The sequence below is a fragment of the Pteronotus mesoamericanus genome, unplaced genomic scaffold, assembly GCF_021234165.1.
Source record: "Pteronotus mesoamericanus isolate MK-2021 breed Mesoamerican mustached bat unplaced genomic scaffold, CSHL_Meso_final contig_78, whole genome shotgun sequence".
In the NCBI taxonomy this organism is placed as follows: Eukaryota; Metazoa; Chordata; class Mammalia; order Chiroptera; family Mormoopidae; genus Pteronotus; species Pteronotus mesoamericanus.
In genome coordinates this window covers 1,195,381-1,220,090 of record NW_026555258.1, presented here as the reverse complement: position 1 = coordinate 1,220,090, position 24,710 = coordinate 1,195,381, and the positions used below count along the sequence as shown (strand labels likewise).

Genomic DNA, 24,710 nt, shown 5'->3' with positions numbered 1-24,710 from the left:
GCTTCTTTTCCGGCCTCTGTGGCTGACCACATCGGTGTCCAGGCTGGACTTACGGCCGGTGCAGGTCCCGGTCCCCAGGGAGAGACACCTTTCCGTAGTGTGAGACTTCGTTCTGGACCTTCTCCCCCCTCGACCACTGTTTTCTCTTCCGAGCGGACTGCCCTGCCTTCAGACGCTCGCCCCTGACGCAAAGGCGGTAACAGCGCGGACCTTCCTCGCTTGGACCCTCGGGGCCGGCGCTGGGACCCGGCTCTCCGCGGGGGTCGGACTGCCGAAAGCCCGGAGGCCTTGAGTGTTCTTTTAGAGTGGTTCTCACCCGTGGAAAGAGTGGTTTTTCTTACAAAGGACACTGCCTTCGATTGATTTCTCGGGGGCCGCGTTATGGCTATTGATCTGGCAAAGCTTCAACCTGGAACAGCTGCGCTGGGCGCGGAGCGGGGTTCTGGCCGCCGCCTCCTGTCTCGGCGATTTCTCAGCGAGGGGCCCCGTTGACCCTGGGTGGCCGCACGGGAGCCTCACCCCACCACCGCGCCCGCCCCCCCCCCTTTTTGGAGGGTCACCAGGTTCTGCCCTCTCTTCCCCTTGTCCCAAGACAGACTGTGTTTTACGTCCTAACCTCTGTGACACCAGGGGGGTCTCGGAGCCTTAAAACCAGGGCGTGTCGGAGTTTCTCAGGTAAGTGTTTCTCCCGGCGACACGGACGATTACACGTGATTGTGCCTTCAGGGTCATGAAGTGTCGCGTTTTACAGTCTTGCCTTTGGCGGCTGCCGGAGTCTGGGTGGTCCAGAGGTGCCGCCAGCACCACTCTGTGATTGGACGCCCACAGCCCGCTCTTCACAGGGCCTCGCCTGTGTCCCCCGCCTTGGTCTCTGCCACCGCGAAGGCCCCTGCGGAAAGGCCCGGCCCAGCGCGCCGACTGAGCCCCGCTCAGCGAGGCCCGGGCTGTGGTGCCCGGGTGGGTCTGCCCGGGTGCCCCTCGGCCCTCCCGGCCCTCGACCCCTCAGCCTGCCCTCCGACTCTTGGCCGCCGCCCCTGCCGAGGGCGCTGGGCCCTGATGGCCCCCGCTGTTCGCGGACGCGCGGTGAGGGAGCTCTGTCTTCGCCGAGCTCCCGATGCCAGCTCCTGAGGAAGCGCCTCTCAAGGGGAGGGACCCGCCCCCCTGCCCGCGCCCCCTGGGTTTGCGCAGCCTGTGTCTGCCGTGAGCTGGGGGACGGGCCAGCCTGCGCCACCCACGTCCCCACCGGAAGGGCCTTTGAGCCAAGAAATAAATCCTCTCGCCATTAAATAATTCACAGGATTCTTCTCGGTGGGAACGATCGATACAAAAATAAAAGTGGCTGTCGGCGGAGCGAGCCCCATGCTCCTCATTGGCTGGAACGAGGCGACACCAAGTCTCCTGGTGAAATCGGGACCCGCGGAAGGTGCTCGGGCGACGCGTGCCCAACAGAACTAGCAGGCGTGGAGGAACTTCGGGGACACGCCGGGGCCTGCCCCGCGCATCGGGTCTCCGCCGCGGACGTCCATGCGGCGGAGGCCGCTTCCGAAAGAAAACGGGACGCGGGGGCAGAGATCAACATCAACCCCGACCCCTGCGAGGCTATTCGAGGCAGTGACGGGCCGGCCACGCTCCTCCCCAGCGGCGTCTCCAGTCTCTCCCGTGTGGATAAAACGTCCCTGAAAGGGGGTGTTCAGAGGCCCAGGCGGCCTTGTGGGGCGGGGTGGGGGTGGGGCAGGAGGCAGCGCCTGGGCGTCTGTCCCAGGGCTCCCCGACCTGTGGGCCCCCCTGGCAGCGCAGGCGCCCGGGGACGGCGAGTAGGCAGAGCCCCTCTTGGCAGGGGGCGCAGCCCCTGTGGCCCCCGGGGGGGCCTTTTCCTCACCCCTCCCTGGGCCCGGCTGTGTGCTGGGGAGCCTGTGACGGCCACAGAGGCGCTGGTGGGCTGCGTCGGCGTGGGCGCTCCCCGGGTCTCCTGTCTCCTGCTCCCCCGACCTCCGGCTCTGGGCCGTCGGGTCCTGCTGCGTCCTGGTCCAGGCCCGGCTTCCACGCCGCCACCACGTCCAGGCGGGAGTGATGGTCACGACGGAGGGTCCGGGACCGAGCTGGCAGGAGTGGGGGCGATGCTGGGGCTCGGCGCGGACCCCTGGGGGACGAGGAGTCGGGGTGGGGGGCCCCTGGGGGCACGCATTCCCACTCTGGGCCTGGGGTGGGTGCGGAGCCGGGCGGCCGAGCTCCCGCGCGAGGGCCCCGCGCCTCGGCGCTGCCGCGTCCACGCTGCCTCGGCCCCGTGGACCTGCGGGCTGTCGGTTCCTGAGCGGCCTGCTCCCCCAGCAGCTTGGGTGTGATCTGTCTGCGTTTCTTAAAAAGTGAGGAGCCCAGGCTGCGAAGTTCCCCAGACTCGCCGGCGTGGGGATTGGAAACAGGAAATAAGACCCGCCACCGACCCCGCGGCCTGTGGGAACCAGCGGCCGGCTGAGGGGCTGCCGTGCCCTCCTGGGCCACCTCCCTCCCAGGCCGGCCCTTCGGCTCCGTGTCGGGAAGCGGGCGGGCGGCTGGCGCAGATCCCGGCTCAGGGGAAGAAGCCCGTGGCCCCTGCCTGAGGGTGGGTCCTGGGGGAGCAGCCGGGGCACAGGCCCCCGGTGTCTCCAGCCTGGGTCTCCTGAGGCCCCGCCAGAGTGGACGGGGGTTCCAGACTTTTCATGGAATCTGCAGCTCCCGATGCCAGCGTTCCGTCCAGAACCCGGTTCCGTCAGAGGAATTGGGGCCGCCGCTGGACGCGAAGCCACTTAGTGGAGAGCCTTCCTCTCCGTTGAAGCACCGCGTTTCCCTTTGCGGCCGTGGGCACCTCGCCACGGCGACCCTCAGCCTCAGGGCCCCAGCCCTGGCCCAGCCTGCCTGGAGGGCCCCCTTAAGAAGGACGGAGTGGGGGGCACGCGGACGTGGCTGCCGGAGTGGCCAGGTGTGTCCGTGCTGCCTGCCGGCCGTGGGCGACGGAGGGGGCACTCCGCTTGCCTGACCCCCTGGTGGGCGTCTGGTCAGCTGGGAGGGTGCCCGCCGAGTGCCTGCCTCCTGCCTCCCCTCCCCCGCTGCCCCCTGGCCAGCTGCGGCTGTCGCTCAGCTGACCTCTGCTGCCCTGTGTCTGCTCTGTGTCCCCAGCTCTGCTCCCGCCCCACCGGTGCAAGCCCCGCACTGACTGCGGGGACCCGCTCGGGGCCGACGAGGAGCCTGTCTGCGCCAGGGACCTGCGGCTAACCCTCCAGCCTCCCTGGGGCCGGGGTCCCTTTGCTGAACAGAGGGTGCTGTGGAGTCCGGTGGGCCGAGCGTGGCAGCCGGGCTGGCGGATGTTCCGTGCTTGCTCAGAGGAAGCCTGGCCCCCGTCTGCGGGCAATAAATAGCCGACTCCCGTGAAGAGGAAACTACTGTCCCCCACTTCCCCTCTCCTCTGTCAGATTGGAGCTGGGTGCCCTGGCTGGAGGAAGCAATTGGCGTGGCTGTGGAGTGGAGCAAGATGTGGGGCAAAGCCAGCCCTCAGGCTGGGGGAGGGGGCAGGGAGCCTCCCGCACATCCCAGGGCGCCCCGGCTGCCCGGGCTGTCGTCCAGGGGGGAGGCCTCTCAGGGGCTGGCAGGAGGCAGGGGAGGATGTCTTCAGTCTCTTGTACTTCAGAGTCTCAACTGCGAGATGATGAAACTCCCCTGAGACCAGAACGTCCTTAGCTCTGAGCTCCCCACGCACCAGTGACGTGGGCCCTGAGCTGGCGGGTCTGCCTGGGAGGCCGCAGAGCATGGGGCTCTGCCCTGGCCCTGGGGTCCTCCCCTGTGGCCGTTGGGCGCTGAGCGGCGCCCTGCAGGGAACGTCTGCCGGCGAGGCCCTGCCCCCGCGCCCTGGACTGGCCCTAACCCAGACCCACAGCACACGTGGATTTGCGCGCCCTTCGGAGGCCAGAGGCCCGAGACCCAGGCCGTGCTTCCTCCGGAGGCTCCGGACTGCCTTGCATCGTCCAGCTCTTGGCGGCCCCAGGCGGCCCTCGGCTTACGGCCCCATCACTCTGGCCTCTGCGCTGCCTTCTGGTGGCCTCTTTCTCAGCGTGTCTCTCTCCCCTTTGTCTCTCTTTTAAAGGTTTTAGAGAGTGGGGAAGGGAGGGAGAAAGAGAGAGCGCAACATCCACGTGTAATTGCCTCTCATGCGCCCCCCCACTGGGGACCTGGCCCGCAACCCAGGCCTGGGCCCTGGCTGGGCATCGAACCGGTGACACTTTGGTTCGCAGGCCGGCGCTCAGAGCCGCACCCGCCAGGGCTCCCCTTTGTGTGTTAACAAGACACTCCTTGTTGGAGGTGGGGCCCTCCCTACCCCAGGGTGATTCCGTCCTGAGGCCTTTCTGTCAGTTACACCTGCAAAGACTCTCATTGAAAGGAGGCCAGACTGGAAGCTCCAGGCGTGAGGGAAGGGACGCACCTTTGTCTGCTTGCGGGGCGCCCTTACCCCACTGCGTCCTGTTTCCTCTGTCCCGACACCCTCTGGGTGCTTGGCGCTTGCCAGCCCTGGGCTCCCAGTGGGGAGGGGTGTGGGTGCCCCGGGGCAGGGGAGCGGCCCCGGGGGACAGGCTCCCTTGCAGTTAGGCAGAGAGGCATGGCAGGAGGTGGAGACGGGGCACATGGGGGCACGTGGAGGAAAGCGGGGGCCGGGGGGAGGCTGCTGGGGGCTGCCTGGACCCGGCTTTGCAGCCGAGCCTCTGCCCGGGCCCTCCCTGCCGCTGCTGCCCTGGCCTGGCTGTGCGGCGGCGGGGGGTGGGGTGGGAGGGGTGGCGCCCTTGGGCTTGGCGCCCGCTCTCCCCTCGGCGCCCAGGAGGCTCCGCCCGGAGTGTGTGTCCCCTGGGCCTGCCTTTCTGGCCCCGCCGGGTGTGCAGCTGGTGTACCCCGCTGGCCTCTCAGCCCCTGGGAGCCGCTCTGCTGCGCTCTCACTTCCCTCGGCCAGCCCGCCACCCCCGCCGAGAGTGACACGCGGGCGGGCGGGCACCTTGCAGGCTCGACGTGGGAGCTCCGTGTAACGGCCGCCTCTGTGGGGGTGGGCAGGCTGCGTCTTCCTTCCTGGGGCCCCCGTGGCTGGCGCCCAGTGGGGCCCCGCCGCCCTTGGGCCGGGGCGTGGCTGAGGAGTGGGGGATGGATGCATGGATGGTGGTGGGTCACGGGTGTGTGGGGCTTTCTGAGGTCCCCGTTGGCTCCACCACTTCCACCCGGTGGAGCCTGTCTGGGCCGCAGGCTCTTGGACTGGGGCGGTTGTGTCCCTGGCCCCCCCGCCCCCTCAGGCGCCTCCAGCCTCCAGCCGTGCAAAGCTGTTCCCTGTCCTGCCCTGGGAGAGCGAAACTGGAAACAACCGGAATGCCCATCGGGAGGGGATGGGGGCAGGAGGGGGGGAGGGGGGCCGGGGAATTCCCAAACACCCAGGCCTGCATGGCCGCCAGCGAGGGGCACGCCGCCGCCGCTGGGGACCAAAGGCCAGGACTCGGGATTGAGGAGCATTCCCAGCAGTCAGTTTTGTTTAAAAAAAAAAAAAAAAAAAGGCAGAGTCTCGAAGCCAGACAGAAAAAAGGCCCCGCGTGGGAAGTGGTGCTTCAGGGGGCGTGATCCTGCAGGTCTTTATCCGCCTTCCCCTTGGCTGAGGGAGAGGCAGAGACAAAGCCAAGTGTCCTTCCCTGCCGAGCCGGCCCAGGCACGCCTGCCGTGAGAATCGGCCTGCCCGCGGGGGTGCGGGGCCCTCCGGCGGGCCGGGCCTCGGTGTCCCCACCTAGGACAGCGGTGCTGGGTCTGGCAGCCCGGGGAGCCCGCGGGGGCCGGGCCTTCCGGACATGGAAGGGCCACGGGGACGCCGCAGCGGGCAGCGGGGGCCCTGGCCGGCTGCAGGGCCCGGTGCCCGCCCTCCCCTTGCACTCTGAGCAGGTGGAGCCAGCGGGGAACAGCTCCGGGGGCTGAAACGCCCCGCTTGCTGGCTCGCTGGGGCTCGGCCTTCCTGTGCAAAAACAACTGGGGGCGTTTCCTGCCCCCCCTCCCTCTGGGCAGGCTTTGTCCCGGCCCCCGCTGGCCTCCCTCCCGCGCTGGACACCCCCCGCCCGGGGGTGGGGGCGGAGGGTGCGTCTGCAGCTGTGAACATTCCTGACCTGTGGTTCAGGGGAGCAAACCAGCTGCTCACAGGCAGACAATGGGGCCCCGCCCCCCCGCCCCCCTCATGTTCTACCCGGGGGCCTGGCGCTGGTTCTGCTGGAATTTCCAGAACGTGTAGCTTCTCCATTTGATCTTCACTTTTCTGACCGTTGCCAAGACAATTTCCTACTCGTTGGAAAAAATGAAAACATGAAACAACTCTAGGAAGGCCAAGCGCCCGGGTCATCCCGCGCCCGCAGGCAGGTGCCGGCCCCGTTTTGGGGTGCCCCGCCCCCCCACAGAGGCCATCCCCGAGGCCGTGTCCGCCCCGTCTCCCGAGAGCGCCAGAGGCCCCTCGCGGGCCCGCCGCCGGGCACGTGGTGTGGGTGCACGCAGGGGAGGGCCGAGACGGTCACGCGGCCTGAGGTGCGTCCTCTTGACCGCGTTTCAGTGCGCGGTCTGGAGGCTGCTCCATACGTCCCCGTGGCTGTCGTCACCAGCGGCGGCGGCTCCAGAAGTTTCTCGCCTTCCCAAACCGAAACAGCCCCTGTTGGACACTCCCTCCCACCTCTCTGCCCCAGCCCCTGGCCACCACCGTTCTACTTCCTGCCCCTGTGACTGACCGAGGACCTCGTAGGAGTGAAATGAGGCAGAGCTTGTCTTCCTGTGACTGGCTTATTTTACTCTGCATCTTGTCCTCAGGGTTCCTCCCTGCAGGAGCAGTTGGCAGGATAGCCTGCCTGCCTTGTTGTTGCTGTAGTTATCATTATGGGGGCCTCCTTCCTTTTTAAGCCTGACTGATACTCCAGGGCATGGACGTACCACGGTCTGTCTCCCCGTCACCGCGGGGGAAGGGTGGCCTCCGCCCCAGGCGGCTGTGATCAGTGCGTCTGGGCGCCTGGGCGCACGGCTGCCTCCCTGAGACTCTCCTTCACTCCTTGGACACAGACTGGTGACCCTGAGGAGGACTGTCTCAGTCAGTCAGGACCCCGCGGGTCCGAACTCGTAGGCAGAGCCTGGCAGCCACGACTTGCAGAGGCTGCTCCCCGTGTCTGGGAGAAGCTGCAGACAGAACCGCCCGCCTCCTGCCCTGGGCCCTGCCCCCCAAATAAGCCCTTGTAACGGGGTGCCCCGCGGTGCATTCCGACCAGCGGGCTGAGACCGGCCCTCCAATGGGAGCTCTGCAGCTGCGCCCTTATTTGCCGATCAGAGCAGCTCCGCACGGACCCTTCGGGATGGGGGAATTCGGACCAATCGGGGCAGTGCTGTTTGGACCAATCAAACTGTGCACATTTGGATTCCTCATTTGCATAAAATCGGACCCATCAGGGACTAGGGTGGGCACCCCTTTTGTCTGCAGAGGGCGAACCTTTGGATTCCTAAGGAGGATGTGTTTCCCTGGTTTGCGAACTGTTCACCTGGGTAAAGGTTCTTCTTTTACCGCAGCCCAGAGTGGGGTCCGTCGGCGTCGGGTCGGGGGGCCCGGGCGCCGGCGTCGGGTCAGGGGCCGTGACCGTTGGGGGACAGTCCTCAGGCGAGGAGTCACCGGGCCGCAGGGCAGCTGTGTTTCTGATTTTGGAGGGACGTGCACACTGCTCTCCAGCAGCGACCACCACCCGTCGCCCGCGGCAGGGCCGAGGGGGCCGAGGGGGCCGAGGGGGCCGAGGGGGCCGAGGGGGCCGAGGGGGCCGAGGTCCTGCCCAGGAAGGCCTGGCCGCTTGCGGGCTCTTCCAGGGGAGCCCTTCTCACGGGTGCCAGCGGGCCCCCGGCCGGGGCCCACGTCGAAGCAGCAGCGCCCCGCTGCCCTGCTGTCCCCCGGAGCTGGGGAGGGGCCTGCTCCTCGGAGCTCCGGGCTGCATTCGGGGCCGCTGACTTGGGGAAACCGAGGCGCAGAGACCTCGCCAGGGCGGCCGAGCTGTGCTGTGCGCGCAGGCATGTCTCGGGTGTCCAGCGGTGGCGACGGGGACGGCCCCCATTCCCGAGCGTTCCCGTGGTGAGTCGTCGCCAGATGGGGAGCAGAGGCCGCTGCGGCGGCCAGAGGCCCCTCTGAGCCTGTGCCCAGGCAGCGGTGAGATCGATGTGGGGACAAGGGCCATCCCCACGTGAGTGGGAGGGTCGTGACTTCAGAAGCCAGGCCTGGGGTTTGACATTTAAAGGGCGTCCCTGGCGCAGGGGAGGCCTGGGGAGTGGAGGGAGGGCAGGGGCGCGGTGTGGGCATCAGGGCCGGGACCCCGACCTGCCTCACGTGCGGCCGTGGCGGCCTGGGACGTAAGTGACGCCTGGAGGCTCGGGGCGTGAGTGGGTGACGGACCGACGGAGGGGCTGTGACCCCGCAGGGCGGCAGGCGGGCGCTCGGAGAAGCCCCGGGGCCGCTCCCCCAGCGCGGGTGTCCCCCTGCTGACGAGCGGCTCGGCGGAGCCTCCTGGCGGGTGGCGCGAGGCGGCGGCAGCAGGAGGAAGCGCCTTCTCTTTCCCCGCGGAGCTGAGCTTGCGTTCGTGACGCACAAACAGCAATAAAAATGAAGTGCCGTTAAAAACAGGACAACGCGCGTCGTACCCGCTGCCTGCTGGGACCTCAGAGCCTCCTCCCGGTCATCGTCCACCTGCAGGCGTCTCTGCCCTGCGCTTGGTGGCCTTACTCCTCCTCACGCGCCTGCCCGCCCCCTCGCGCCCGCCCTTCCGGGAGCGCCCACGTTCAGTTGCTCGTTTTCACGGAGGGCCGGCCGCGTGGGCCCTTGCCCTGTGCACCCGGGGTCCTTCCCGGCATCCGGGAGAAGTGACCCTCGACGCTCCTGGGGCTGCAGAGTGCGGCGGCCGGGGGGCCTCTCCCCGTGCAGACGGACGGCGCGCGGCCGCTGGTCCGGCTGGGCCTGTCCCCACGCGGTGACAGAGCTGACTCGGCGGGCGGCTTGTGGACGGGCGGCCGCATGGCGCGGGCAGAGGGGTGTGTCGGGTCAGGGACGCTGGCCGTGGCGGGGGCCCGCGCCCCTTCTCAGAAACCACCGGCAGCTGGGGGAGCCGTGACTCCACGTGACAGTTGACATTTTGTCCTTTCTTCTTGAAATGCTGCAACCCCGAGCGAGGTCCTGCAGCATCTCCGGCCCCTTGGAGGAGGACGTTTTCTGTCCCTCGATGTTCCTGGTGACGAGACGTGAGCATCTCCGCGAGGAGTGCGCGGGGTGGGCCACGCACAGGCGGTCCCTTGTGGCGCGGGTTGTAAGGGGCGGGGGCCTCCCAGCGGCCTGCCGTGCTGGCTCCTGCCGTGGGGGCAGCCTCCGTGGAGGGGGCCCGTGGGCATGAAGGACTGCAGACCTGCTCCAGGTCCCTGATTTGTGCGCGCTTGAGCTGGGCGCCCTTCCGTAGAGACACGGCGACAGCCGCTGGCCCGGCAGGCCCGGGGGCCTGAGAGCTGCGGACAACCGGGAGCCGGAGCCACGAGGGGCAGGGACCCAGGGAGGGGGTGGCGGGGAGCTTCAGGGTTTGAATGCTGTGTCTCTGTTCGGAAGCCGGGCCTGCCTGAGCCCCGCTCCCCCGCCGAGGAGCCAGGCGCTGCGATGATCAGAGGGCGAGGCCCGGGGGCGGTGGGCCTGCAGCCGAGTGCAGCCATTTCCTGGCCTCCCACGGGCTGGGGGCCTCTTTGGGGCCCTTGGGTCCTCAAGGGGTCCTGGGGCCGACCTGGGGGGTCGGAACCGCACTGGCCGGGTCCTGGGGCCGGGGCTGCCCCCTGAGCAGCAGAGAGCTGGGGCGGCAGGTGGTGGAGTCCCGGACTCTCGCCTTGGCTTCTCCTCCAAACCTGTGGCGTCCGCGCCCCTGTCCACGCCGCACACCTTTGCGAGGGCGGACCTGTGGGTGCTGCCGTCTCCACGGGCAGGGAGCTGGCTTGCCTTGGCTTCCGAACACGGGGAGCGGGTGCTTGGGGTTGTCCTCCTGCTTTGGGGCTCTCTGATGCCACGGTGACATTCCTCCAACGTTCTCAGCACCAGTGGACGGGTAATAAGCAGAGCCGCTCGCTGAGACCGGCGGGCGGGGGTCCGGGGGGTGCTGGCCAGGAGGGGTGCGTCAGCCCTCGGTTCCCGCGGGCGAGGGGAACAAAGCTTGCCAGTCTCTTGGAGGCGGCTTGCCCGAACTGCCCGCTGGAGCGGGGCGGGGCGGAACGGAACACAGGGCGGCTCTGATCTTGACCTTGCGGCCATTTCCCAGGAAGGAGAAGAGACGGAAAAAGAAGTGGCGGGGGCTGGGGGCAGCTTCCGAGACCGCTTGGGGCCCGTGCGGTGGTCGGGCTCCGGGCTGCAGAAGAGAGAAGAGGGGCGTCGGGTCTGGGGGGCGGCCGAGCCCCCCGGAGGAGTCGCACGCCCCCGAGCGGGATTGGAACCCTTCAGCGTTCTGCACCGGCCCAGCGAAGACGGCCGCGCGGAGAAAGGCTGCAAAAGCAATTTTCTGCTGGCTTGTAGAAGCCCTTGGGTTTGACCCTGACCCCCAAGTCTTGATGACACCCCCGTTCTTCATCCCTCCGGCTCCAGTGGCCGTTAGCCAGGGCGGCGGGCGTGTGCAGGCCGCGGGAGCGGCGTCGCCCTCCGTCGGCGGTCCCGCTGCTCCCTGCCTGCGTCCTCGGAGCGGGGTGGGGGTGCTGGGCAGGCTGGCGTGCCCCGCCGGCACCTGTGAAGTGCCTGCTGCCTGGGGATCGGTGGGGGGACGCAGGGTCCAGAACGGAGCTCCCCAGCCCCGACGCGCTCAGAGTCCCAGACGACCTTTTTCCAACGCTGTTTTTCTTGGTGTGCGTCCCTCACGCGTCGATGAGGAAGTCCTTTGAGATCAGGACGGGGCGCGCGTTCAGCGTCTCGGCAGGGCGCCGGCAGCTGGGTTGCCAGCGCGCCTCCCTGCGGCCGGGGGCTCGACCCCCGAACTTTTCGGAGCCCCCTCCCCGTTGTTCGTGGGAAGCCCCACCCCCTTTCACGAGGGCAAGTGTGAGGAGCGTGCGAGTGGACGGCCCCGCGGAGCCGTGGCCACCGTGGAAGGCTGTGTGGGGGGCGTGGGAGCCTCAGGAACAGCGGAATCAGAGGCCCGGAGCCCAGAGGGCCCGGTGTCCCCGCTGTGTCTGCAGCATCCAGGGAGCCGGGCTGCCTTCTCCTGAGCCGAACCGGGGAGGGCAGTGGCCGGGCGGAGGCTCACACCGAGACTTCTAGAATTGGCCGAGGGACCTGGAGGAGGGTCAAGGCGTCCTGTGGGAGGAGGCCCAGCGCCCGAGTCAAGGGGCGTTGTGCGGGCCGGTTGTCTGGGGGTGCAGGAGCGCCGGGGCCCGCGCAGACCCCGCCTGGTTCTGTCTTCACCCTGCTGCTCAGCCCCGCCTCCTCCCCCCTGGGTGTCGGCCTAGAAGGGGCTTCCCTGTTCCTGGCCCTGGGGGGCGCTTCGCTTAGCAGCAAGACCGCAAGGACGGGAGCAGACCTCCGGGGTTGGAGCAGCGCCCTCCCCTCCCTCCCTGTCCCCAGGGCGGCCCCCACGCCCTTTCCCGCCCGCGGCACAGGCCACGTGCCGGTGTCAAAGGCGAGAACCCCACGGTGACCCCGAGGGCCTCGGCGCAGGGCCGGGCGCGGGCTGGTGGCCGCTTGCCGTGGAGGAGGCGCGCGGCGCTGGCGCAGCCCCCCTGAGCCTTGGCCGACTCCGCTAGAGACCCCGCTGACCGGCAAAACGGAGCGCGGGGCTGACGTGGGCCTTTCTGGCGACCGAGTCCAGCCGCCTGGGGTCGAGCTGTCCGGTGGCCCACGGCGGGCACCCTGCTGCCCTGCGCAGCCCCGGGGAGACCCGGCCGCACGAAGGAATCCCGCCTTGCCCTCCCTGCAGCTGGCACAGGGAGAGACCGAGGGCCCGGCATGGCGGCGGCTGCTTTGTCCCTCGCCCGCGGGCGCCGGGCACGCCTCCGTCTCCTGGGGCGTGGCAGCCGGGAGAAGGGCCTGCGTGGGGAAGGAAGCATCCGTGTCCACCTGTCCAGACATAACCGAACCCCCAACACCACTCAGATGAGTCCCCGGCTGGGCTGGGCTCTCCCCGCCCGGAGCCGCGGCGGCAGCCTCCCGGCCCTCAGTGCTGGGGGTCGTCATGGCGGCTTTGGCGGCCCTGGTGCCGGCCTGCGGTTCCGATTCCAGGTCCGCCTGCCGAGCCGTGGTTTTCTCCTCCGTGGGGTGGATGGGAGGTGGTCCGTCCTGCCGGAGGCGATGGGCGCGGGTGCGGGGGGGCCCTGAGGCCAGGAATAGGGCTCGTGGCCAAATTCCACCTGCCTGCTTGCTGTGGGGGATGTTTCTGGGAGCGAGGGACAGCTGCTCGTGGGAACCGCGGCGCCTCTGAGGTCACCGCAGGTCGCCGCTGCCTCGGCGGGGACAGGGCCCCTCCGAGATGGCGGCCGGGGCGCTTTGAAGACGGTCCTGTCCTTCTCCGCGTGTCCATCCAGTCCCTGGATGGCGAGCGCCTGGGCGGGTCACTGTCCAGGGCCTGGGGGACCCCGGGGGAGAAGACCGTCTCAGCTGCTGTCCCCGTGGCACATTGGCCAGCTTGTCACCTCAAGGCCAGCTGTCTGTTGACCCCAAGGACCCCACATTTGAGAGACTTATTCCGGCAAGCTGCACCTATTAAATCACAATGAAGGTATTTTTGGTGTTTTTTGGAATCGGCATGGCATCAATGAAACAGGAAATTAATTCATTTTCCCATTTTTTTATTGATTAAAGACATGGCCAGCCGCCAGGCAGAGCCTGTGATTGGCAGGCTCAGCAGCGTGGTCCGGGGGCAGGGCCGGCGCGTCTCCTGGGCGAGGAGGCGCTGTCCGTGGTGGGGCCTCCCCAGCCCCTGGCCACGGAGTGGCCATAGTGGGCCCTTGAGCTGGGCCAGGGACGCCCCCACCACCCCCGGGCCTGGGTCTCAGGGCCGTGCCCTGCCCCTGGCGGCCAGGGTGCCCGCGCTGGCGCCCCGTGCGAGCAGAGCGACAGGTGACAGCGAGCCGCAGGCCTGCCGTCCCGGCCGGCAGCCCCCGGGGAGCGGGCGGCTGCGCCTGGAGCCTGTGTCCTCACGCTAATCGGAGTTCGGCCTCGTCGGGCCTGCGGAGGCGGCCGGGCCGGCTGGGAGAGCGGGAGCCCTCGCTGCGGGCGGGGGTGGGGGGGCAGGGCGGGGTGCCTACGTCCCCCGCAGCACCCACAGGTACAGCGGGCGCTGACTCAGCTCTGGGCTGCGTGTCAGGGGCCAGCTTTCTGGGAACGGATGCTTCTGGTGGCCCCTTAGCCCGACTTCTGAGACTGAGCTGGGGAAGCCAGGCAGCCCTTTGCAGAGACCTCCGCAGGCTGAGGAGAGAGGAGAACGCCACTCGCTCCAGAGGACAGGCACGGGCAGCTCTCGGCGTTGTCCTGGCCAGTGTTGGCCTCCCTCCCCTCCCCCCGGGTCGCTTGGCCTGTGGCTGGGCCGTGCCTGTGGCTGCCTCGGGCCTGCGTCCCTTACGCACACCTGCAGGCGCCTCTCCCAGACCCTGGACCCGCCCTGCTGGGAGGGAGGGGCCGTGGGGCTCTGGTGGGCCGGGCCCTGGGGTGCAGGGGAAGGAGTGGCAGGTGCAGCGGCTGCCTGCGGCCCCCGCGTAGTGGGAGGAGCAGCCCGGGAGTCTGGCCCCGGCTGGCCCTTCCCGGCTCTGCTCCATCTCCTTCTCTGGGCCTCAGTTTCCCTGACTGTGTGGCCAGGGAGATGGGTAGTGACCACGTTGCTATGGACACCGGCTACTAAGGAGCACGAAAGGGGTGATGTCGACAAGTACGCAGGACGGGGGGCCCAGGGCCCGCGGGCACCCCGAGACCGTTCTCTTCAGGGGCCTCCCCGTCCGAGGCAGACGTGCGTTCCAGTCTCCGCTCTGCCCCCTCCCCCCGAGTTGGGAGCCAGAGTTCTTGACTCCGCGCCTCGGCGTCCTGAGAGGGTGGGGCGCGAAGGCACCGGTGGGCGCCGGAGCTGGGCCGTGACGGCCAGGTTCTCTCTCCCGGCCTGCGTGTCGCTGTCCGCGAAGGCTGACCCCCGGGGTCTCCGTGCCTCAGTTTCCCAGAGGCTGGCCTGGGGCGACCTGCCGCCGCCGGCGGCCGTCCTGGGAGGTCAGGGGCCTGAGTGGCCGCGGGGATGGCGGCGGCGGCGGCAGCGGGGCCGGGCCAGGCCGACGCGGTGCCCCGCTCCGCGCCCCGAGAGGAAGCCTGGCCTTGCCGGCTGCCCGTGTGGTTGGGAGCTGTGTAATTAACTCTAAAAATGGGAGGCTGAGGAGGAATTAAAATAAATGCGTAGTGGAAATGAGAGACGAGCGATGTGCAGAAAATAGTGGAGCCCGGCTGGCAGCTGCCGGTCCTGCGGGGCGGGGGGCTGAGGCGCTGAGGCGGGCGGGGGCGGGGGAGAGCGGGTGGGGGCGGGGCGCACGCCCCGCTTCCGTGTTTGCACCCCAGGTGCCGGGCGTCAGGCAACAGGAACGTCCTCTCTTGGGCTCTGGAGGCCTCAAGTTCCAGGTCACAGTGTTGGCGGGACTGGCCCCGACGTGGGGGTGCTGGGGGAGAGCGTGTTCCGGCCCCCCGGCCCCTGGCGGTCCCCTGGCCTACTGGGCCCCTGGGGCCAGCTCCCCGATCTCTGTCCCCTTCGTCACAGCGCCTCCTCCTTGTGGGCCTGTGTCTCCGTGTCCTTTATTTTTGTAATTATTTTTTTATCGCGGTAGAATATATACAATGTAGCTATGACCATTGTAACCATTTCAATGGTATATCAGAGACATCAAGCGTATCCACAACATTATGTAAAAACCACACTGTTATTTCTGGAACCTTTTCATCTTCCCACATGGACATTTTCTGCCCCCTGGACCCTCGCCACACCCCCTCCCCCGCCCGCCCCGCCAGCCGCCCCGGCACCCACCAGTCCTCCTGTCCCTGCGAGGTTACCTGTCGTAGGTGCCTTGTGTAAGCAGGATCTACAGAGTTTGTCCCTTGGTGTCTCTGTTCTCCAATAGTGTCCCGTCCTGGATGATGGGGACGGGGGGTGGGGTGTTAGAGTCACGTGTGGGCATTCAGTTTAAATTAACCCGAGTAAAATTAAGGTAAAAATGCAATTTTTCACTTGGAGCGGCCACATTTCCAGCACTCTGGGCACCCAGAGAAATTTGCCGTCATTCCAGAAAAAATTTCCGTCATTCCAGAGGCTTCTGTCGGCACGTCTCTCCTAGGGTCGCGGGGACAGGAGGAACGTGCCAGCTAACGCGGGGCGGGACCCGGGGTTGGACTCGGGCCAGGGCTTTCTCTGTGCTCTCGGGACGTTCGGGCCGTGCTGTGGGCGCCCTCCCTGCACCCGGCAGGCGAGGCCTCGTGTGGGCCCGCGCAGGGGCTGTGCTTGAGGAGGGGGTGTCCCTGTCCTTAGGAAACGCGCTCGGACTCGGACGTCTGGGGTCAAGGGGGTCATGTCTGCAGTTTACTCTCACATGTGCAGAAAAAATGACACACACAACACCCCCCCCCCCGCCCAAAGACAGAGAGAGAGAGGAAGAGAAGGACATAGGAAATGAGTCGGTGTCCTCGGTGGCCGGTGGCCAGCCCCAGGCAGGACGGGAGGAGAGGCCGAGGCAGAGAGCACTGCCCACGGGGGTGGGGGGCAGAAATGCGCTCGGCCGGGTGCAGCCTGGGTCCTGCCGGAGCGCCCAGCCACGGGCGCAGGCCCCTGCGGCTCCCTCGGAATCGAGCCGGTGGCGGCGCTCAGGACAGGCTGCGCCGAGGGCGGCCGAGCCCGGCTGCTGGGCCGGAGACTCTCACCCACCGAATGCCTTTGGGGACGGAATTCACCCAGGGAGGCGCTTTGTGTGAGGAAGCCAGGCCTTGGGAGCCGAGCCGCTCCCCGCTGGTCCCCCGAGGACGGGCCGAACCCAGGGGGGCTGAGCGGCTCGGGTGGAGTCTGCGCCCCCCGCCACCTCGCCTGCGGCCCCCGTGAGCGCTCTGCTGGCCCCTTCTCATGGGGGCGGGAGCTGGCGGCCCGTTCACCCCCCGCCCCCACGCCGCCTTCCCCATTGCGTTGCGAAGCCCAGTGCTGGCTGGGGGCCCCGATGCTGGGGCACTGGATGGAGGAGGTGTCCGGATGTAGATCTGGGAGCTCGGGCCTTTGTGCAGCCCCCGTGGGGATGGGCACGCGCTGCGCCTGGCCCCCCACGCTTTTGTGGGGCGCTCCTGGCTGTTGGCTTTGTCCTCGTAAAGTAACGGGGTCGGTCTGTGCCCAGGAAGGGGGTGCGTGTGTGCCCCCTGTGTGTACGTGTGTGTACGTGTGTGCACGTGTGAACGTGTCCGAATGCGCGTGTGTGCGCTCGCTCAGTCCTTGCTTAAAGGCCAGCATCACTTTTCCCAGCCGCGATCGTCCGTCGGAATGTGCTGGGCCCCGTGGGCGGGACAGGGTCGCGGGGGCGGCGCATGGTCGTGAATGGCCGTCCGGGACACCGGGCTGGGGGCAGAGACGGTGCGTCCTCTGGGAGCAGGGGCGTCGGGGCGGTGCCGCCGCCGCCGCCGGGCCCCACGGTGTAACGGCTTTCCCCCTTTCTCCCCTAGTTCCTGTGTTTGAAGAACATACGCACCTTCCTTAAAGTCTGCCACGATAAATTTGGATTACGGAACAGCGAGCTGTTTGACCCCTTCGACCTCTTTGACGTCCGAGACTTTGGGAAGGTGAGTGGCCTCTTCGTCCAGCCTCAGTCCCCCCATGTTCCCGGCATGGTGGCCGAGGGCCGGCGCGGCGGCAGGCGGCCCAGGTAAACCGGCCGGGCCCGGTCCCGCAGCCCCACGCGGGCCGGGTTGCTCCGTCCGCTGTCCGGCAGGTGACGGTGGGGCCAGCAGGAGGGGCCGAGTCGGGGGCCGGGCGCGGCAGGGCTGCCCCTTCCTGCGCAAGCCATCGGGGCGGGGCCCGCGCTGTGAGCCTGTGAGTGGGGGGGCGGCGGCAGGGCGTGGACCAGGGCAGAGCGGGGGCGGGAGCCCAGGCCCCGAGACCCCGCTGTTCCTGCCAGGGGACCCAGAGTCTTCACTTCCTGCCCCGAGTGCCCGGTTCTCCACGGGAGGATGGGCTGCGGGTCGTGCCCGCCCCGTGCAGGGCCCTGGCGGCTGCACCCGGACAGGTGCGGGGCCGCGGGTCCTGGAGGCGCCCGCCTCGGTCCGGGCAGACGGCCCAGAAGCCTCCCCGTGTTCCCAGGAAGTGTCACCTGGCAGCTGCCCCGAGCAGCTCCGACGGCCCGCGCGAGGCGAGCCCGAGGCTGGGCAGGTAGAAAGGCTGGCGTCTGGCTTCCTGGTGAGCTGGTTCCGGGTGCCACGTGCCATCAGAAGGCACAGCGGGTCCAGGGTCACTCCTTCCACTTCGCCGGGACCAACACTGTGAGGACTCCCTGGAGGGTCGGTGCTGCCCGTGTCCGGGGGCCCCGAGTCCCTTGGTGCCGCCCTTCTGTCGCCTGCCGGCACAGCGGGCTGGCCGCGTCCGGGTGGCCCGAGGGGCGCGCCGGCGCCAGCCGATGGCGCCGGCCGATGGCGCCGTCAGCACAGGTTTCTTGCCTGGGTCCTCTGAGGGCCGGTACCGGGGTTGGAGCGTGGGGGGCGTTCGCGGGCACGTGGGTTTTGAAGTGCGGAGGGGTTCTGTGTGCGCCGGTGCAGATGCTGAGCGGTCAGTTCTTAGAGGAGCCGGGGTTTGAAGGCCCTGAGGTGTCCGATCGGCATCCACGGCTGGGGTTTTCCCATGAGCCACCTGGGCCTGGCCGGACCCTTCCTTAGCCCTTAAGTTCTCTAGAGACGAGATCCCGGGACCTGCTCAAGAGCTCGCCTCTGTGCGTGATCGCCCAGCTCCTCGCTCCCTGCTTCCTCCTGAGAGGACTCAGCCCTGTCCTCCCGGCGGCCCTGCCCCGACTCAGAGGCCACCGTGTCCCTCTGCCCGGGCGGCGTCTGCCGGGCGCGGCTGCTGAAACCCGAGCGGGGCCACGTGGTTTCCTTGCCGCTCAGTGGCATCTCAGTTCCGAGGACTGGCTTTCGGGTGGATGGGGACCCCCGGTTTTCTCCTTCGAGCAGCGGTGCCCTGGGCGGGGGCCGCCGACAGCGGGGGCTCCGGGAAGGGCCACACCCTGTCACACACACGCTGTCACACGGGCACACGCTGTCACACACACGCAGACACACGGGCACACACACTTACAGACAGACATGCACTGTTACCCGCAGACACAGTCACACAGTGGGAGACACACATTGTCACACAGAGACACACCGTCACAAATGCACAGGGACACACCGTTCCACACAGAGACGTGCGTCACACAGAGAGACACACGGTTACAGAGACACGCGCTGTCGCACACGCACACAGCCATGCGGGCACACACGGCCGCACACGCCCTCAGGCCGTGCTGGGTCCCAGTGCTGCTGCCGCGCTGGGTGGCCCTGCCTGGCGGCTCGGCGGCTCCAGGCTCCGCGTGTGAAGGCTGATTGGAACCCGCCCTCCGAATCCACGGAGCAGGAGGTCGGGCCAGGCCGCCGTGGCCCCTCTGCGCCCAGCCCTGCCCCCGAGGCGCGCTCCGTGCTCAGTGGCCTTCTCCTCGGACCGCGGTCTGCCGCCTCCGTGCGCCTGGGAGCGGCCTGAGCGGCGTGTGTGTGCTGGACGCCCGGCCGGGGCGGGGCCGCCGGTGGCTGTGCCGGTGGCGTCTGTACCGCCTGCCCACCCGCCCACTGTGCGGCGCTGGCCAGTGCCGGCCCCGCCCCCCCTGCCCTCGTCCGCCCGGCCGCACACCCACGCAGCGACCGCTCCCCGTGGGTTTCTCCCGCTGTGGGCCTGTGGCCAGGGCCTCCCAGCCGAGTGTGGCCTGGGCCAAGGGGCACGGGCGCTGGGACTTGCTGACCCGCAGGGAGCCGCTGCCCGGAGCCTGCTCTGCTTGGCGAGTCCCTCGGGACGTCCAGGGACAGGACACCCGGGAAAACGGGACACAAGCACAGCCTGGCCCTCTCTGCACTGCGGTGGGGGACGGGACGGGCGAGCTGCCGCCAGGGCTGGGCTCCGGCCTCGGGCCCTCCCAGCCGGGCGACGCTCAGGCGCGGGTCTGGGGCTGCGGTTCCCTCCGGGCACAGAGGGCGAAGCTCCCGCCCCTCCCTCAGGGACAGAGCCCCGCTCCACAGGGACAGCTAGTGACCACCAAGGTGGGACTGCTTGCTGCGCTCTCCCCGGCCCCGCTGCTGGCCCTGGCCTGTGACAAGAGCCCAGCCAGAGGGAGGGCAGCGTCCGTCGGATCGACCCTCCGTCTCCCGAGTGGGCGACGCCAGAGGGGGCCAAGGTGGGGCAGCTGAGCGGGAGTCTGCCTGGGGCCGTGTCGGGGGCCGTGTCGAGAGCTGTGCCCCCTCGCCGCCGTGGGGACCTGTGTCCAGTGGGGTCGGCCGCTGCCCCCCGGGAGCCCCCGCCAGGCCGCCCCCGTGTCCGGGGACCTGCCTGGTCAGGAGGCTCCCACGTGCCTTTTTCTCGGTAGGAGGAGCAGCCCGGAGGGAGCGCGCACGTGGCTCTCTGTGTTGTTTGAGTTGCAGAGCAGAGCACACCCTCTAATAAACGGGTTTAACGCTCCTATTTATTATTCATTAGGACACCTCGCCGGGCTCTGAACTTCTGAAGCGGCGAAGCAGCCGGCCCGTGGGGCCGGGCGACCAGCAGGCTGCTGACTAGTTAATTGAGTGCGAAGCCGGCCGAGCAGCCTGCTCACCCGAGGACAGGGAGCTCGGGCCGGCCGGCCACGCTCACGTGGGCCGGCTCCACGCGCCGTGTGCGGGGCTCTTGACGTCCACGAGTTCCCGCCGTCTGTCAGGGACCCCAGGAAGGAAGGGACGAAACCCAGGCCCCCAGAGAAGGCGCGTCCCCTCGTGTCCCACGGCGACGGTGGAACTGGGGCGTCCGGGCGGGCCCGGCTGGCGACGGCGGAGGCTGGCTCGGCGCTGCGGTGCCCCTGCCGTACGCCGAGGGCGGGCAGCCATCAGGGCGCCCCCTGGTCCTCGTGGGCCAGCGTCTTGGTCACCCCGCTCTTCCACGTCCTCTTCACTCTGCACGCCCCACGCCGGGGTTGGCTGGGAGCTGGGATTTCCCTGGCCCTCCATCGGCCTGTGACCGCAGTCGGCTTTGATTGGCCGACTGTGTCCCCGCTGTGCCCTGGGCGCACCTGTTGCCATCTGGGCCTGGAGTCTGACGCTCTTCCCTTGCTAAAAAGGCTGAGTGAGACGCAGGAGGCAAGAGGAAAAACAGTATCAAAATGGAAAGATTTAATTGTAACAAAGTGCCCTTTCCTGAGGTCCAGAGGTAAATTATAACAAAGTATCCGTTCCTGGCAGCCTGGAGGCCAATTGACCCAGCCCCTCGGTTTGGGCAGCCCTGTGCCACCTCCTCCGTGAAGCCGCTCTGGGTTGCTCTAGCTTCCAGCGGGAGGCACAGGTCCGAGAATGGCCGGCCTTAGCAGCCTTCTGGCCAGAGCCCTTGTCGTGCGGGGATGGGGTAGGGGGACACTGAGAACCGGGCCTGTTTGCCCTCCGGCCCCCTAAGCCCAGTCACCAGGCGATGGGCAAGGCTGACCGGGACGGGGCCCTGGCCTCAGCCTCCAGCCACTGTCCCCCGCCCCTGCTGGAGCTGCCGCCTTCTCCTCCGGGGTCACCGGCGTGGCGGCGGTGGCTAGGCCAGGCCGGTTCCTGGCAGGTCGCGGGGTGGGAGTGCGGCAGCACCTTCGCCCCGCCCTCTTTGTTCCCTCCGCAGGGCCCGGCCGGGCCCCAGGCCCACAGGCGCGCGCCGGCCGCGTCCCAGTGCCCGGGCGGGCAGGGCCTAGCGCAGCCGAACACGTCCCCGGGGCTGGGGCCGGCGCAAGGCACCCCGGGGCTGCGCGGAAGGACAGGGGGCGGAGGGCGGACAGTCTCAACCCAGGGGCGCCGAGCGCCGACTGCCTGTGTGCCCCCCGAGACAGGCGGCGGCCGTCTGGGTCCTGCTTCCGCGCTGTTGCCGGCTCGCATTCCTTTCTGATCTGAGACTGAAATATTTTAGCTGGTGGCAAAAATGGCTAAGTGGCCTTTCTCCCCCCCAGCGCGGGAGGGATGTTCAGGGACAATCCGGTGCCAGCTGAGGCCGCCTTTGGCCCGGGAAGTCGTCCGGCTGTGCGGGCCGCCGGGGACAGCGGGGCCCGGGCCGGGAGTCTGGGCTCCAGCAGCGCCCGACGCAGGGCTGGGCGGCCCGGGCTGGGGCCAGGAGGCAGCTGCACGGGGTCTGGAGGCCTGGGGCCCTAGGCTCTGATCGCTCGCCCCGCTGGTCCCTCCCATCTCCTGTCGCACCGGCCGGTCTGAGGGCCCAGGGGAAGGGGGGCCTCGTGCACAGTGCTGGCTGTGCCCTCCAGGGGGGCGTGTGTCACACATGCAGGGGCATGGCATCAAGGGAGGCTGGCGAGGGGGATGGACAGTTCAGCCGCCCACGGGGAGGGCGCAGCCAGCGCAGGGCGAGAGGCCAGACCGGGGCTCGAGGGTCCGGACTTGTGCGGCCGTCGGCCTCCGGCGGCTGTGGCTCGCGGACAGAGGCAGGGAGGCCGGGTTTGGTTCTGCCTCTGTGTTTGCCAAGGGGGCAGCCTTGCAGAGGCGCCACCCCTCGCTGATGACCTCAGTCAGCTTATCCACAAAATGGGCACCACCGTCTACCAGCCTCGAGGAGCCACGAGGGAGGCAGCCTTGTCCCCCAGCAGGCGCCGGCGGGGGCGCCCCCTGGAGGCCGGGTCTCTGCCCTGGGTTCCTGGGCGCTTCCCCGTGCTGGTGGCAGAGTGGCCAGCGGGCGTGGCTTAGATCGCCCCGTGGAAGCACCTGAAGTGCAGAAATGAGGCGCTTAAATGGGGGGGGGGGGTCTCTCTGCAGGCTTTGTCCTGCTGCCGAGCCAAGCCCTGCTCCCCCCCACGTTTAGGAAGAGTTTCTGGCTGAGCTGGAGGTGCCAGTGCCTCCCTTCCGTTTCTGATGGTTTGGTTCCCCTATTAATTTAACTGGAGAAAATCGCCCGCGGTGTCTTTCAAGTGGAAAAGGAGAAATGTCCTAATACAGCGGGCATGTCATTAGGAAAAGTAAATTAAATCATCTTTAATGGTGTTAGAACCTCAATCGCTTTGGAAACGGAGTCGGTGAAGCAGGGAAATGAGAAATGGCTGAGGCCCTTCGGCAGGAGGTCGGGGCGGGGCCTCTCAGCACCGCGGCCGCCGCGGCCGGGCCGGGTCTCCGTGGCCGTGGCGCCGGGGGCTGGCAGCAGGGGTGGGGGTGGGGGCTCGCAGCGCCCACCAGTTCTCCCCCACGGTCCCAGTCCCTGCCAGTGGCTGTGGCTGCCGTAGACCGGCCGTGCCCCCAGGTTCACGCACTGACCCCAATCCCCAGGCTGTTGGTCTTAGAGGTGAGGTTTGGGTTCAATTCGGCCACGAGGCTGGAGCTTCAGGACTGGAGTCCGCAACTTTGTACAGAGACTCCCTCAACCCCTTCAGCATGGGAGGATGCAGTGCGGGGAGGCCTGTCTATGAGGCAGGACGCTCGCCAGACGCTGAGTCTGCCAGCGCCCTGACCTTGGATTTCCAGCTTTCAGAACGTGAGAGACGGTCATCGCCCGCCGATGAATCGCCTTGACTACGGCGTGTTGTTGCTGCGGCTCGAATGGACTGAGACGGCCCTGCAGGCTTTCTTGTCTCCAGGGTTGCCTCGCTGGGGTCTTTGGGGTCTGCTCTGGGAGGGCAGGCAGAGGGGGCGCAGCCCTTGGACGAAGGCCTGACCTGGGCAGAGGCGGCCGCTCGCTGCACCTCGGTTTCCTCGTCCCTCTCAGGGGTCGGGGAGGGGGTGCGTGACTCCCGCCTCCAGGAGGCAGGGACCCCCCACGGAGGCCAGGCTCAGCCACGGTCTGATTGGCACAGACATGTCCCTCTGTGGCGTCTGTCATAAGTTCAGTGGGACCAGCATTTGCTCTGAGTTGCCGAAGGCGCTTTGGAGATTATATGTCATTGGTTTACTGAAACGCGTGGCTGTCTTTTGTGAACATAAAAAAGCCCAGCTAGCGAAAGAAAAAAAATGCGTTTTCTGTTTCTCTCATGGTAGGCTTGCAGCTCTCGGGCAGATCATAAAAAACATTCAGCTTGACATTCCACCATTAGAGAGTCACTCCTTTGACTTAAGCATTTTCTTGTTGACCTAGGTAACCCATTAGGCTTTACTGCTCACTGCTCAGTGCTGAGGGGTCTGCCCGAGTCCCTCTTGATAATGGGTTCTGACCGGGAACGGAGGAAGAACGGGGGCGCGTCGCGGGGATGAGAGGTGCTGGGTGCAGATCTCAGGCCAGCCCCGGCGGGAGGATGGTCAGGGGCCTGCTTGGCTTTGGTGAGCAGAGACGTTGCGGTCAGCAGGCAGGGAGGGAGCCGGGGCGGGGGTGGGGCGGCTGCAGGCACAGGCCCTGGAGGGCAGCAGCCTCCTCCTTCTCCAGAACCCTCACGAGCCCCAAGTTTGCGGCAGCCCCGAGGCGCAGGGCTGGCTGCTTTGTGAGGCCCTGGGTAGTTAGGACTGACTCCGAGGTTCCGAGGTTCGGGAAGTGGAGTGACTGGCCCCAGGCACAATATGCTGCTGGAGAGCCCCCAGGCCTCCCCCTCTCCTCCCCTGCCCGACCTGCGCCCTTGCCCCGTCCGCACGCTGGAGGCACTTACTAACTGCTCTCAGCACGCCTGGCATGCGTCGGGGGCGGTGGAGGTGGCTGTGGCTGGCCCAGGAAGCCCGGCTGTGGTTGAGAGGGTGCTCTCGCCGCCCGCCATGGGGCTTCCTCCGCTTCGGACCACCCTGCTTCCCTGTCTTCCACCCCCTCCCTGTTGTCCTTTGTCCCTCCCCCTCGGGCCCTGGAGGCTCCCCCCGCCACCTTCTCGAAGCACCAGACTCCTCGGGAAAAGCCAGCACAGCTCCTCCGGTGGCTCAGAGGCCAGCGCCCGCGGGCAGGCGGGCGCGTGTGCTGGCTGGTCCTGGGCGGGGCCTGCCGCCCGGCCTTTCTCAAACGGGGCTCTCTCCCTTAGGAGGGAGACTCTCCAGACCAGTCGCCGGCGGTTAGCATGCGGCACGAGTCGCGGGCTCCCCGGCAGTTCACCTCGCTCCTTTATTTTGCCTTATCTGTGCGGACCAAGCTCGGCGCCGCGCTGCCTTGGCCTCCTCCACGGAGCAGGTGGCAGGTGGCCCAGTGAGGGGCAGGGAGGCACTGGGAAAAGACCCCCCCACCTCCCCTCTCCCCGTGGCGGTGCCGTCTCCTGCCAGGATTCGGGACGGGGAGACGTGGGTGTGCACCCGCACCGAGCGTGCCTGTGCCCGCGGTGTTTGTGCGCCCGCGTGTGTTTGTCCCGAGGCCTGGAATCTGGCCCCCCAGCGGGGTCAGCGGTGGCCCCGCTGGGGGGTTCTGGTGTCGGCTGGGGACTGGGTGTGCTGCTGTCCCCTCGGCGTAGACCGCCTGCCAAGGCCTGTGCGCTGAGGCCGACGAGCCCTGAGTTGCCGAAGTCAACCACTGCGTGCCCTGACTGGCATGGCTCGG

The 24,710-nt window shown here is 68.2% G+C and overlaps 1 protein-coding gene across 2 annotated transcripts in view; it reads left to right on the top strand.

Annotated features, from left to right (window-relative positions):
* The window catches only part of VAV2 (vav guanine nucleotide exchange factor 2), a 103,131-nt gene that overhangs the window by 11,086 nt on the left and 67,335 nt on the right, over positions 1–24,710 (top strand). For both annotated transcript variants that reach the window (XM_054584138.1, XM_054584137.1), the window contains exon 2: positions 16,709–16,825. In XM_054584138.1, the coding sequence (XP_054440113.1) occupies positions 16,709–16,825 (117 nt within the window). The remainder of the gene's footprint in view (positions 1–16,708; positions 16,826–24,710) is intronic.